Genomic DNA, 11448 nt, shown 5'->3' on the forward strand with positions numbered 1-11448 from the left:
ATGTGTGGTTATAGTGATGCATGCGTGGTAGTAGTGACGCATGCAGTGACGCATGTGTGGTAGTAGTGATGTATGTGTGGTAATACCCAACGAAGGTTAAAATGAAAGGGCAACTGGACTTGCCCTTTCATTTTAACCTTCGTTGGATAACTATGACCTGGATGACTGAGAATCTTCATAGACATGTGTGGTAATAGTGACGCATGCAGTGACGCATGTGTGGTAGTAGTGATGTATGTGTGGTAATAGTGACGCATGTGTGGTAGTAGTGATGTATGTGTGGTAGTAGTGATGGATGCGTGGTAGTAGTGACGCATGCATGGTAGTAGTGACGCATGCAGTGACGCATGTGTGGTAGTAGTGATGTATGTGTGGTAATAGTGACGCATGTGTGGTAGTAGTGATGTATGTGTGGTAATAGTGAGGGATGCGTGGTAGTAGTGACGCATGCAGTGACGCATGTGTGGTAGTAGTGATGTATGTGTGGTAATAGTGATGGATGCGTGGTAGTAGTGACGCATGCATGGTAGTAGTGATGCATGCAGTGACGCATGTGTGGTAGTAGTGACGCATGCAGTGACGCATGTGTGGTAGTAGTGATGTATGTGTGGTAATAGTGACGCATGTGTGGTAGTAGTGATGTATGTGTGGTAATAGTGATGGATGCGTGGTAGTAGTGACGCATGCATGGTAGTAGTGATGCATGCAGTGACGCATGTGTGGTAGTAGTGATGTATGTGTGGTAATAGTGACGCATGTGTGGTAGTAGTGATGTATGTGTGGTAATAGTGAGGGATGCGTGGTAGTAGTGACGCATGCAGTGACGCATGTGTGGTAGTAGTGATGTATGTGTGGTAATAGTGAGGGATGCGTGGTAGTAGTGGCGCATGCAGTGACGCATGTGTGGTAGTAGTGATGCATGTGTGGTAATAGTGAAGGATGCGTGGTAGTAGTGACGCATGCAGTGACGCATGTGTGGTAGTAGTGATGTATGTGTGGTAATAGTGACGCATGCGTGGTAGTAGTGACGCATACAGTGACGCATGTGTGGTAGTAGTGATGCATGTGTGGTAATAGTGATGGATGCGTGGTAGTAGTGAGGCATGCAGTGACGCATGTGTGGTAGTAGTGATGTATGTCTGGTAATAGTGACGCATGCGTGGTAGTAGTGACGCATGCAGTGACGCATGTGTGGTAGTAGTGATGCATGTGTGGTAGACCCTACCATAAGTGGAGCCAGACAAATGGTTGAATAGGTTTCCCGGCTCGACTGTTAAAAGCAGACGGACTGGCTTTCTAGCTTGAGGGGTGGGATAATCGCCATCTTTGGCGTTACGGTCTTTACCTATAGAGATGTACTGAGGATTCTTTCGGTGTCTCCTCTTAAAACTTCTCTGGTTTAAGTTTAATAATTCACTAAAATGAAAAACTTGAACCCCTGACTAAATATAATCAACATCAAATATTTCTCACCTGCAGGTCAATAAGGAAATATGAGTCAGATATCAAATATATATGTATAGTATATAGTATATAGTATAGTAAAGTATTTGTGTAATGAGTAATTGAGTGTCACCCGTAGACGCAGTGTGCAGCGGTCAGCAGCCAATCTCTGCCAATCAATGAGGCTCCACAGACATGACGCCCCCTCCAATGCAAAGACACAATCCATGGCCACGCCCCCTTCACCGTGTCAACCCCGCCCACCACTCTAACCACACCTGGCAGGTGACAACAAACACAGACTACAGTCAGACTGAAAAAAATTAAGATCAACAGGAAGAGGTCAAACAGATTCAGTCTTACCTTGACCAGGTATCCTCTCTGCTGATTGGTTGGTCTCCCTCGTGTTGTTGGTGATCTGTCGAACGCCACAAGCTAAAACACGCAGAGGCTCAGTTAAGCTCCACATAGAGTGCAGGTGTTGTTTTAACAGACAGTGTTTATGAGTGTACTCACGTTGGTTGTCACACTTCAGTGAAATCACTTTCTCACTGCTGCATGTTTCACTGTAAAAAACAACCATTTTTTTCCTTCAGTACAACTCAGGTTCTAGTTCTGGTTTTAGTTTGAATTCTGGTCCTGATCACTTGCTCCTGACTGTTAGCTTCAAGGCTCTGTTTCTGTCTGGTTTTATTTCCAGTTCTGGTACTGGTCCAAGTTCTGGTCTTCAGTACCTGATCCTGGTATCCAGTGTTCCATCGCTGGTGACTGTGACCGTTGTAAACGGGGAATCCTGAGGCAGAGCCGGCAGCAGTGTGGCCTCCCCGGACCTGCAGAGGGAGAAAGAAGACAGACAGGTGAGAGTTACCTGTATCCCAAGTAGTAACAGGTGAAGACAGACAGGTGTGAGTTACCTGTATCCCAAGTAGTAACAGGTGAAGACAGACAGGTGAGAGTTACCTGTATCCCAAGTAGTAACAGGTGAAGACAGACAGGTGAGAGTTACCTGTATCCCAGGTACTGACAGGTGAAGACAGACAGGTGTGAGTTACCTGTATCCCAAGTAGTAACAGGTGAAGACAGACAGGTGAGAGTTACCTGTATCCCAAGTAGTAACAGGTGAGGACAGACAGGTGAGAGTTACCTGTATCCCAAGTAGTGACAGGTGAAGACAGACAGGTGTGAGTTACCTGTATCCCAGGTACTGACAGGTGAAGACAGACAGGTGAGAGTTACCTGTATCCCAAGTAGTAACAGGTGAAGACAGACAGGTGAGAGTTACCTGTATCCCAAGTAGTAACAGGTGAGGACAGACAGGTGAGAGTTACCTGTATCCCAAGTAGTAACAGGTGAAGACAGACAGGTGAGAGTTACCTGTATCCCAAGTAGTAACAGGTGAAGACAGACAGGTGAGAGTTACCTGTATCCCAAGTAGTAACAGGTGAAGACAGACAGGTGTGAGTTACCTGTATCCCAAGTAGTAACAGGTGAAGACAGACAGGTGAGAGTTACCTGTATCCCAGGTACTGACAGGTGAAGACAGACAGGTGTGAGTTACCTGTATCCCAGGTACTGACAGGTGAAGTCAGACAGGTGAAAGTTCCAGTTGTCAGCACACACAGTGTACAGAGAGGAGATGAGCTGAAACTGAAGGCGACTGGAACCGTTCACCTGCAGCACAACTGGAACACACACACACCTGTGTAGGTCAGTCACTTTGAAGGTGGTGTTACTCTCTGTGACATCAGTATTGATCCTTGTATTGATCATGACCTGATCGACTCACCGCAGCCAGCTTCATCAGAGGCGTCGGGACAGTCGACCACGCTGTCACACTGATAGTCACCACGAATACATCTTCCTGTCTGACACTGGAACTGACCGACCGCACACGGAGCTGTTCACAAACAAACACCAATCAATCATCCTGCTGTTCACTTTAACACAAACTGCTTCCACCCTCTGACCTTTGAACCTGAGCTCACCTGGGGACCCCAGGTTGACCCCGGAGGTGAAGTTGGCACTGAATCCTCGGCCGTGACCCGATTCGTCTGTAAAGAACCACACTGTCACCTGATTGGTTGTTGAGAAGAGGTCGTGGGCGGGGCCATCCCTGCCAGTGAGGACAGCTGGAAACAAAACACATTCACACTTGAAGCAGGCATTCTGCTGAGGACACAACTGAAAAGGATTCTGGGTAAAACACGTCCTCACCTAGTAAGGTGGACTTCAACCCCGCCCCGTCCCGCACCTCCACGACATCATAGGTCGATTCAACTTCAAAGTCCAGGAAGTGTAGCTGGATGTTCTGACCTTCGCTGGCGTGAAGAGTCCACAGACCTGCAGCAGAAGAGGATCATGGGTAAAATGAGGTACAAACATTAAGTAAACATAGTGGACATGTTCAGGTCAAGTCCGGGATCTTAAGGACCACATAGTTTTTCATAGAAGGACTGACACTGAGGACCATGGACCTGAGGACCATGGACCTGAGGAACATGGACCTGAGAAACATGGACCTGAGGACAGTGGACCTGAGAGACATGGACCTGAGGAACATGGACCTAAGGAACATGGGCCTGAGGACCATGGACCTGAGGAACATGGACCTGAGGATAATGGATGTGAGGAACATGGACCTAAAGAACATGGACCTGAGAAACATGGACCTGAGGACAGTGGACCTGAGAGACATGGACCTGAGAGACATGGACCTGAGAAACATGGACCTGAGGACAGTGGACCTGAGAGACATGGACCTGAGGACCATGGACCTGAGGAACATGGACCTGAGAAACATGGACCTGAGGACAGTGGACCTGAGAGACATGGACCTGAGGAACATGGACCTGAGGAACATGGACCTGAGGACAGTGGACCTGAGAGACATGGACCTGAGGAACATGGACCTGAGAAACATGGACCTGAGGACAGTGGACCTGAGAGACATGGACCTGAGGAACATGGACCTAAGGAACATGGGCCTGAGGACCATGGACCTGAGGAACATGGACCTGAGGATAATGGATGTGAGGAACATGGACCTAAAGAACATGGACCTGAGAAACATGGACCTGAGAAACATGGACCTGAGGACAGTGGACCTGAGAGACATGGACCTGAGGAACATGGACCTGAGGATAATGGATGTGAGGAACATGGACCTAAAGAACATGGACCTGAGAAACATGGACCTGAGAAACATGGACCTGAGGACAGTGGACCTGAGAGACATGGACCTGAGAGACATTGACCTGAGAGACATGGACCTGAAGAACATGGACCTGAGGATAATGGATGTGAGAACCATGGACCTGAGAACCGTGGTCCTAACTACTGCGGACCTGAGGAACATGGCCCTAAGTACCATGGACCTGAGGATAATGGATGTGAGAACCATGGACCTGAGAACCGTGGTCCTAACTACTGCTGACCTGAGGAACATGGACCTGAGGAACATGGCCCTAAGGACCATGGAGCTGAGGATAATGGACCTGAGAAACATGGACCTGAGAAACATGGACCTGAGAGACATGGACCTGAGAGACATGGACCTGAAGAACATGGACCTGAGGATAATGGATGTGAGAACCATGGACCTGAGAACCGTGGTCCTAACTACTGCGGACCTGAGGAACATGGACCTAAGGAACATGGACCTGAGGATAATGGATGTGAGAACCATGGACCTGAGAACCGTGGTCCTAACTACTGCTGACCTGAGGAACATGGACCTGAGGAACATGGCCCTAAGGACCATGGAGCTGAGGATAATGGACCTGAAAGACATGGACCTGAGAACCGTGGTCCTAACTACTGCGGACCTGAGGAACATGGACCTGAGAGACATGGACCTGAGACACATGGACCTGAGAGACATGGACCTGAGGATAATGGATGTGAGGACAATGGATGTGAGGAACATGGACCTAAGGAACATGGACCTGAGAGACATGGACCTAAGGAACATGGACCTGAGGAACATGGACCTCAGGATAATGGATGTGAGGAACATGGACCTGAGGAACATGGACCTAAGGAACATGGACCTGAGAGACATGGACCTAAGGACTATGGTCCTAAGGAACATGGACCTGAGAGACATGGACCTAAGGACTATGGTCCTAAGGACCATGGACCTGAGGATAATGGATGTGAGGAACATGGACCTGAGAGACATGGACCTAAGGACTATGGTCCTAAGGACCATGGACCTGAGGATAATGGATGTGAGGAACATGGACCTAAGGAACATGGACCTGAGAGACATGGACCTGAGGAACATGGACCTCAGGATAATGGACCTGAGGAACATGGACCTGAGGATAATGGATGTGAGAACCATGGACCTGAGAACCGTGGTCCTAACTACTGCGGACCTGAGGACCATGGACCTGAGGATAATGGATGTGAGAACCATGGACCTGAAAACTGTGGTCCTAACTACTGCGGACCTGAGGACCATGGACCTGAGGATAATGGATGTGAGGAACAAGGACCTAAGGAACATGGACCTGAGAGACATGGACCTGAGGAACATGGACCTCAGGATAATGGACGTGAGGAACATGGACCTGAGGAACATGGACCTGAGGATAATGGATGTGAGAACCCTGGGCCTGAAGATAATGGATGTGAGAACCATGGACCTGAGAACCGTGGTCCTAACTACTGCGGACCTGAGGACCATGGACCTGAGGATAATGGATGTGAGAACCATGGACCTGAAAACTGTGGTCCTAACTACTGCGGACCTGAGGACAATGGACCTGAGGACTGTGGACTGTCCTGAGTACAGGCCTTAGTATAGCCTGAACAGACAGGTGTACTCACACGTAGCCTTGTTGCCGTAGGATTGCGGGTAATTTGGCGAGCTGAAGGTGGAGTTTGGCTCCCAGAGGTCAAAGGGTCCTCCGCAGTCAGCTGGACCAATCAGAGCAGAGGGGGCGGAGTCACAGGTGTGTGAATACTGACATGTATTGTTTCATTGTTACAGGCTGTCTTGTGTAATAATATATTAATAATTAAATCAAAACGTAAACATTTTAACGAGTTTGTGAGAGAGAGTTACCACAGAACGAGAAGAACTGATCATGTTTTAGTTAGTTTTTATTATCAGTGATAATGATTAATAATCTACAATAATACACTTCAACAGCAGGCGGCGTGGCTCACCTGGCATGGGGGGAGGGGTTGGTGGAGGCGGGACATTGGTTGGTTCAGGGGGGGCGGGGCCACAGGCATCAGAGGTAAGTGTGATGTCATCCAAAGCGATGTCGTTCAGCATCCCTCCTTTTTTCAGAGCTTCAAACACCACCTGCACAGGTCACATATGTCAGTTACTGATCACACTGATTGATCAGTCGCTGGACTTCCTGTGTGATGTCACTGACCGTGGTCTCCGTGGTCATGTCTAGGGTCACCTGGCCGTAGTTCCAGTTGTCGCCATAGTTACCGTCTCTCTGGAACGCCACAGTAGCGGCAGCTTCGGACAGCAGCAGGACTCTGAGATGGTCGACATCTTCTCCAAACATGTGGTACCTGCAGGACGACCACTTCCTGTTTACTTGTTTATGTTTTGTATGTGTGTGTTTACATGCAATCACCTCTAACTCATTTGTTTACATGTTTTTGTTTTCCATGTTTACGTGTTTATCTTCTGTCGTCAAGTTATGTGAACGGCACGACCATCGGCCGACACTGAAGGTCGTGTAGTCTGCATGAGCCTTTAGTATAACTTGTAGCACTCGGTGATGTTTGTGTTAGTAAAGCAGCTGTCTGGTTATTGGTCTGATGTTAATGTTAATGTTTTTATTCTCCTGTTGTTTATTTGCTGTTGTTTTCATTATTTTCATTTCATTTATTTGTTTATTTGACAGAGACAGTGCTCATTAATTAACAGTAAAATAACTGTAAATGAGCCAGAGTTACCTCAACAAGCTAATTTTCATCTGTTGTCCTTGATCACACAGATTGTTTATTTGGTGATGTTTACATGTTTATTTTGTGTTGTGTACATGTTTATTTGGTGTTGTCTACTTGTTATTTGGTGTTGTTTACGTGTTTATTTGGTGTTGTTTACGTGTTATTTGGTGTTGTTTACGTGTTCATTTGGTGTTGTTTACGTGTTCATTTGGTGTTGTTTACGTGTTTATTTGGTGTTGTTTACGTGTTTATTTGGTGTTGTTTACGTGTTATTTGGTGTTGTTTACGTGCTATTTGGTGTTGTTTATGTGTTTATTTGGTGATGTTTATGTGTTATTTGGTGTTGTTTACGTGTTATTTGGTGATGTTTACGTGTTATTTGGTGTTGTTTATGTGTTATTTGGTGTTGTTTACGTGTTATTTGGTGTTGTTTACATGTTATTTAGTGTTGTTTACGTGTTTATTTGGTGATGTTTGTGTTATTTGGTGTTGTTTATGTGTTTATTTGGTGATGTTTATGTGTTATTTGGTGTTGTTTACTTGTTTATTTGGTGATGTTTATGTGTTAATTGGTGTTGTTTACGTGTTATTTGGTGATGTTTATGTGCTATTTGGTGATGTTTATGTGTTATTCGGTGTTGTTTATGTGTTTATTTGGTGATGTTTACGTGTTATTTGGTGTTGTTTACGTTCAATTCAATTCAATTCAATTTTATTTATATAGCGCCAAATCACAACAACAGTTATCTCACAGCGCTTTTCATAAAAGAGCAGGTCTAGACCGTACTCTATGATGCTATTTACAGAAGCCCAACAGTTCCCACCAAGAGCAAGCACTAGGCGACAGAGGCAAGGAAAAACTTCCTTCAAATACGTGTTATTTGGTGTTGTTTATGAGTTTATTTGGTGATGTTTATGTGTTATTTGGTGTTGTTTATGTGTTTATTTGGTGATGTTTACGTGTTATTTGGTGTTGTTTACGTGTTTATTTGGTGATGTTTATGTTTTATTTGGTGTTGTTTATGTTTTATGTGGTGTTGTTTATGTCTTTATTTGGTGTTGTTTATGTTTTATTTGGTGTTGTTTATGTTTTATTTGGTGTTGTCTACTTGTTATTTGGTGTTGTTTACGTGGTTATTTGGTGATGTTTATGTGTTATTTGGTGTTGTTTACGTGTTATTTGGTGTTGTTTACGTGTTCATTTGGTGTTGTTTACGTGTTATTTGGTGTTGTTTACGTGTTATTTGGTGATGTTTACGTGTTATTTGGTGTTGTTTACGTGTTTATTTGGTGTTGTTTACGTGTTTATTTGGTGTTGTTTATGTGTTTATTTGGTGTTGTTTACGTGTTATTTGGTGTTGTTTATGTGTTTATTTGGTGATGTTTACGTGTTATTTGGTGTTGTTTACGTGTTATTTGGTGTTGTTTACGTGTTATTTGGTGTTGTCTACTTGTTATTTAGTGTTGATTACGTGTTTATTTGGTGATGTTTGTGTTATTTGGTGTTGTTTATGTGTTTATTTGGTGTTGTTTATGTTTTATTTGGTGTTGTTTACATGTTATTTGGTGATGTTTACGTTTTATTTGGTGATGTTTACGTGTTTATTTGGTGTTGTTTACGTGTTATTTGGTGTTGTTTACGTGTTATTTGGTGTTGTTTATGTGTTTATTTGGTGTTGTTTATGTGTTATTTGGTGTTGTTTACGTGTTTATTTGGTGTTGTTTACGTGTTATTTGGTGTTGTTTACGTGTTTATTTGGTGATGTTTATGTGTTATTTGGTGTTGTTTATGTGTTATTTGGTGATGTTTACGTGTTATTTGGTGTTGTTTATGTGTTATTTGGTGTTGTTTACGTGTTATTTGGTGTTGTTTACGTGTTATTTGGTGTTGTTTACGTGTTTATTTGGTGATGTTTATGTGTTTATTTGGTGTTGTTTACGTGTTATTTGGTGTTGTTTATGTGTTATTTGGTGTTGTTTACGTGTTATTTGATGTTGTTTACGTGTTTATTTGTGGTTGTTTACCAGAAGCTCAGGCACATGGGATGTGTGGGCGCAGTCAGAGGGAGGCTGTAGATCCTGAATCTCTTTAGAAATTGGCTGGGACTCAGAGGAGTGACGATGTAGAAACCTGACAGGTTGACACCAGATGATCAATACCACTGATAACAATACTAATACTACTGACATTACTACAAACAACGAATACTAATATTGTTCGGACTGTATTGACACTGTTTCCATGGTCACATGTTGGACCCACCTGAGCCGTCGGCGAGCGTGTGGTCAACACTCGGGCCGGTCAGCGGAGGAAACGTGGGGCCCCTGGTTCGAATCCAATCTCCATCATCGTCCTGCTGCTGCCTCCAGAAACACATGCCCTGCTCAAAGGAGCAGCTCAGCTTCTGCTGGTCTGAACACACCAAAGGTCCATCATTGGACCTCATGAGCTCCACCTGCAGTGCCTGGACCTGTCTGTCTCTGATCCTCACGCTGTCTTCTCTTCTATCCCCTCCCAACGTACTAAACGTACTATTAAATCAGCAGTACACCTGCTCTACCAAACCTATTAGCCACCCACCTGGCCTCCAAACAAACGCCCTGGCAGCCCACCACACCTGCTCTGTCTCGCAGCTTTGATTCTTCTTCACCTGTTGAGCTCCTCGGTACACCACCGAACTCCGTGGCCCTTAGTCACCCCTATCCTCAAGAGGTCAGGGTTGGATCTGGAGGAACAACTACTCTAACCTACTATCTCCAACCTTCGGTTCCTCAGTAAAATTCTGGAAAGGTCCACCATCATAAGTCTAACCATGATCTCTATGAACCCCTTCAGCCAGGATTCAGATTTCACCAAAGCACAGAGACCGCCCACTCACCCCTGCTGACTCCAGACAAATCACCAGACAAATCCTCCTTCACCTCTGCGCAACCCCCGACACCGTCTACCTTTCTTATGGACCTTGGTGTCCCGGCACAGCTCTCTCCTGGTTTCAGGCTTACTTCTCACACAGGAAGCAGTTTGTCACCGTTGGCAAATCCCGCTCCCACCCAGCTCTGGTCAGCCAAGGTGCCTCGAGGGTCTGTGCTTGGACCCAGCATCTTCATCATCTAGTTGCCAACCCTTGGTCAGATTACCCGCCAACATGGTCTCAGCTTCACCTACTATGCCGCTGATTCTCAGGACCAAATCGTCCGCTCAGCATCCTGGATGTTGACGGATGCTCCATCATCCACCCTCTCTTTCCAGCCTCATGTCAGATCACCAAATCTGCCTTGTTCCATCTCACAAACTTCTCTAGACTCGGGCCATCACGCTCTGACTCCGTGGCAGAAGTCTGACAGACTTTAATAACTGGACTACTGTAAGGGAGACCTGTCGACAGGGTTCTCCACCAAGACTTGGCATCACCGAAACCCTCATCCACTTTCACCGGCTCTCAATCTAGTCCCGCATCAGCTACAAATCCGTCCACGCCCAGGCCGGCTCTCGTTTCCCAGAGACAGAGGGTTCAGTACTGCAGCCAGACCCTCCTTCATCCCTGCAAACTCCCTTAGTGCTGCTCTCCCAGCACCTGAAAAGGTCATGATGCACTTCCTGTTCACAGGTGTGCTGAAGTTACCTGAGAGGGTGGAGGTGTTGGCGGCGCTGTAGGTGGCGTTGAATCCTGACAGGTTGTTGACCTCATCAGAAGTAAACTCCACCGTTGATTGGTCGGTCAGCAGCCACACAGTCCCGGGAGGGGCGGAGCCTGAGAGCTCAGCTGCCAATCATATTTAAATTGTTACAACACACACACATTCTCAACACTTCAGGCCTGTGTGTGTTACCTGCCAGGTGTGTGTGTGTGTGTGTGTGTGTGTTACCTGCCAGGTGTGTGTGTGTGTGTGTGTGTTGTCTGCCAGGTGTGTGTGTGTGTGTGTGTGTGTTATCTGCCAGGTGTGTGTGTGTGTGTGTGTGTGTGTGTTACCTGCCAGGTGTGTGTGTGTGTGTGTGTTACCTGCCACGTGTGTGTGTGTGTGTGTGTGTGTGTGTTACCTGCCAGGTGTGTGTGTGTGTGTGTGTGTGTGTGTGTTACC

General features: G+C 45.9%; 1 protein-coding gene across 1 annotated transcript in view; it reads right to left on the reverse strand.

Moving 5' to 3' along the window:
• Positions 1–11448, reverse strand: part of tmprss15 (transmembrane serine protease 15) — a 28547-nt gene that overhangs the window by 11703 nt on the left and 5396 nt on the right. Inside the window, exons 9-22 of the mRNA XM_046038749.1 lie at positions 10992–11132; positions 9632–9781; positions 9394–9499; positions 6837–6984; positions 6619–6760; positions 6277–6366; positions 3658–3783; positions 3429–3572; positions 3230–3340; positions 3002–3125; positions 2178–2273; positions 1960–2009; positions 1807–1878; positions 1577–1721 (exon numbers count right to left, since the gene is read on the reverse strand). Of these exons, the coding sequence (XP_045894705.1) occupies positions 1577–1721; positions 1807–1878; positions 1960–2009; positions 2178–2273; positions 3002–3125; positions 3230–3340; positions 3429–3572; positions 3658–3783; positions 6277–6366; positions 6619–6760; positions 6837–6984; positions 9394–9499; positions 9632–9781; positions 10992–11132 (1645 nt within the window). The remainder of the gene's footprint in view (positions 1–1576; positions 1722–1806; positions 1879–1959; positions 2010–2177; positions 2274–3001; positions 3126–3229; positions 3341–3428; positions 3573–3657; positions 3784–6276; positions 6367–6618; positions 6761–6836; positions 6985–9393; positions 9500–9631; positions 9782–10991; positions 11133–11448) is intronic.

Source organism: Micropterus dolomieu, linkage group LG23 (assembly GCF_021292245.1).
Source record: "Micropterus dolomieu isolate WLL.071019.BEF.003 ecotype Adirondacks linkage group LG23, ASM2129224v1, whole genome shotgun sequence".
NCBI lineage: Eukaryota > Metazoa > Chordata > Actinopteri > Centrarchiformes > Centrarchidae > Micropterus > Micropterus dolomieu.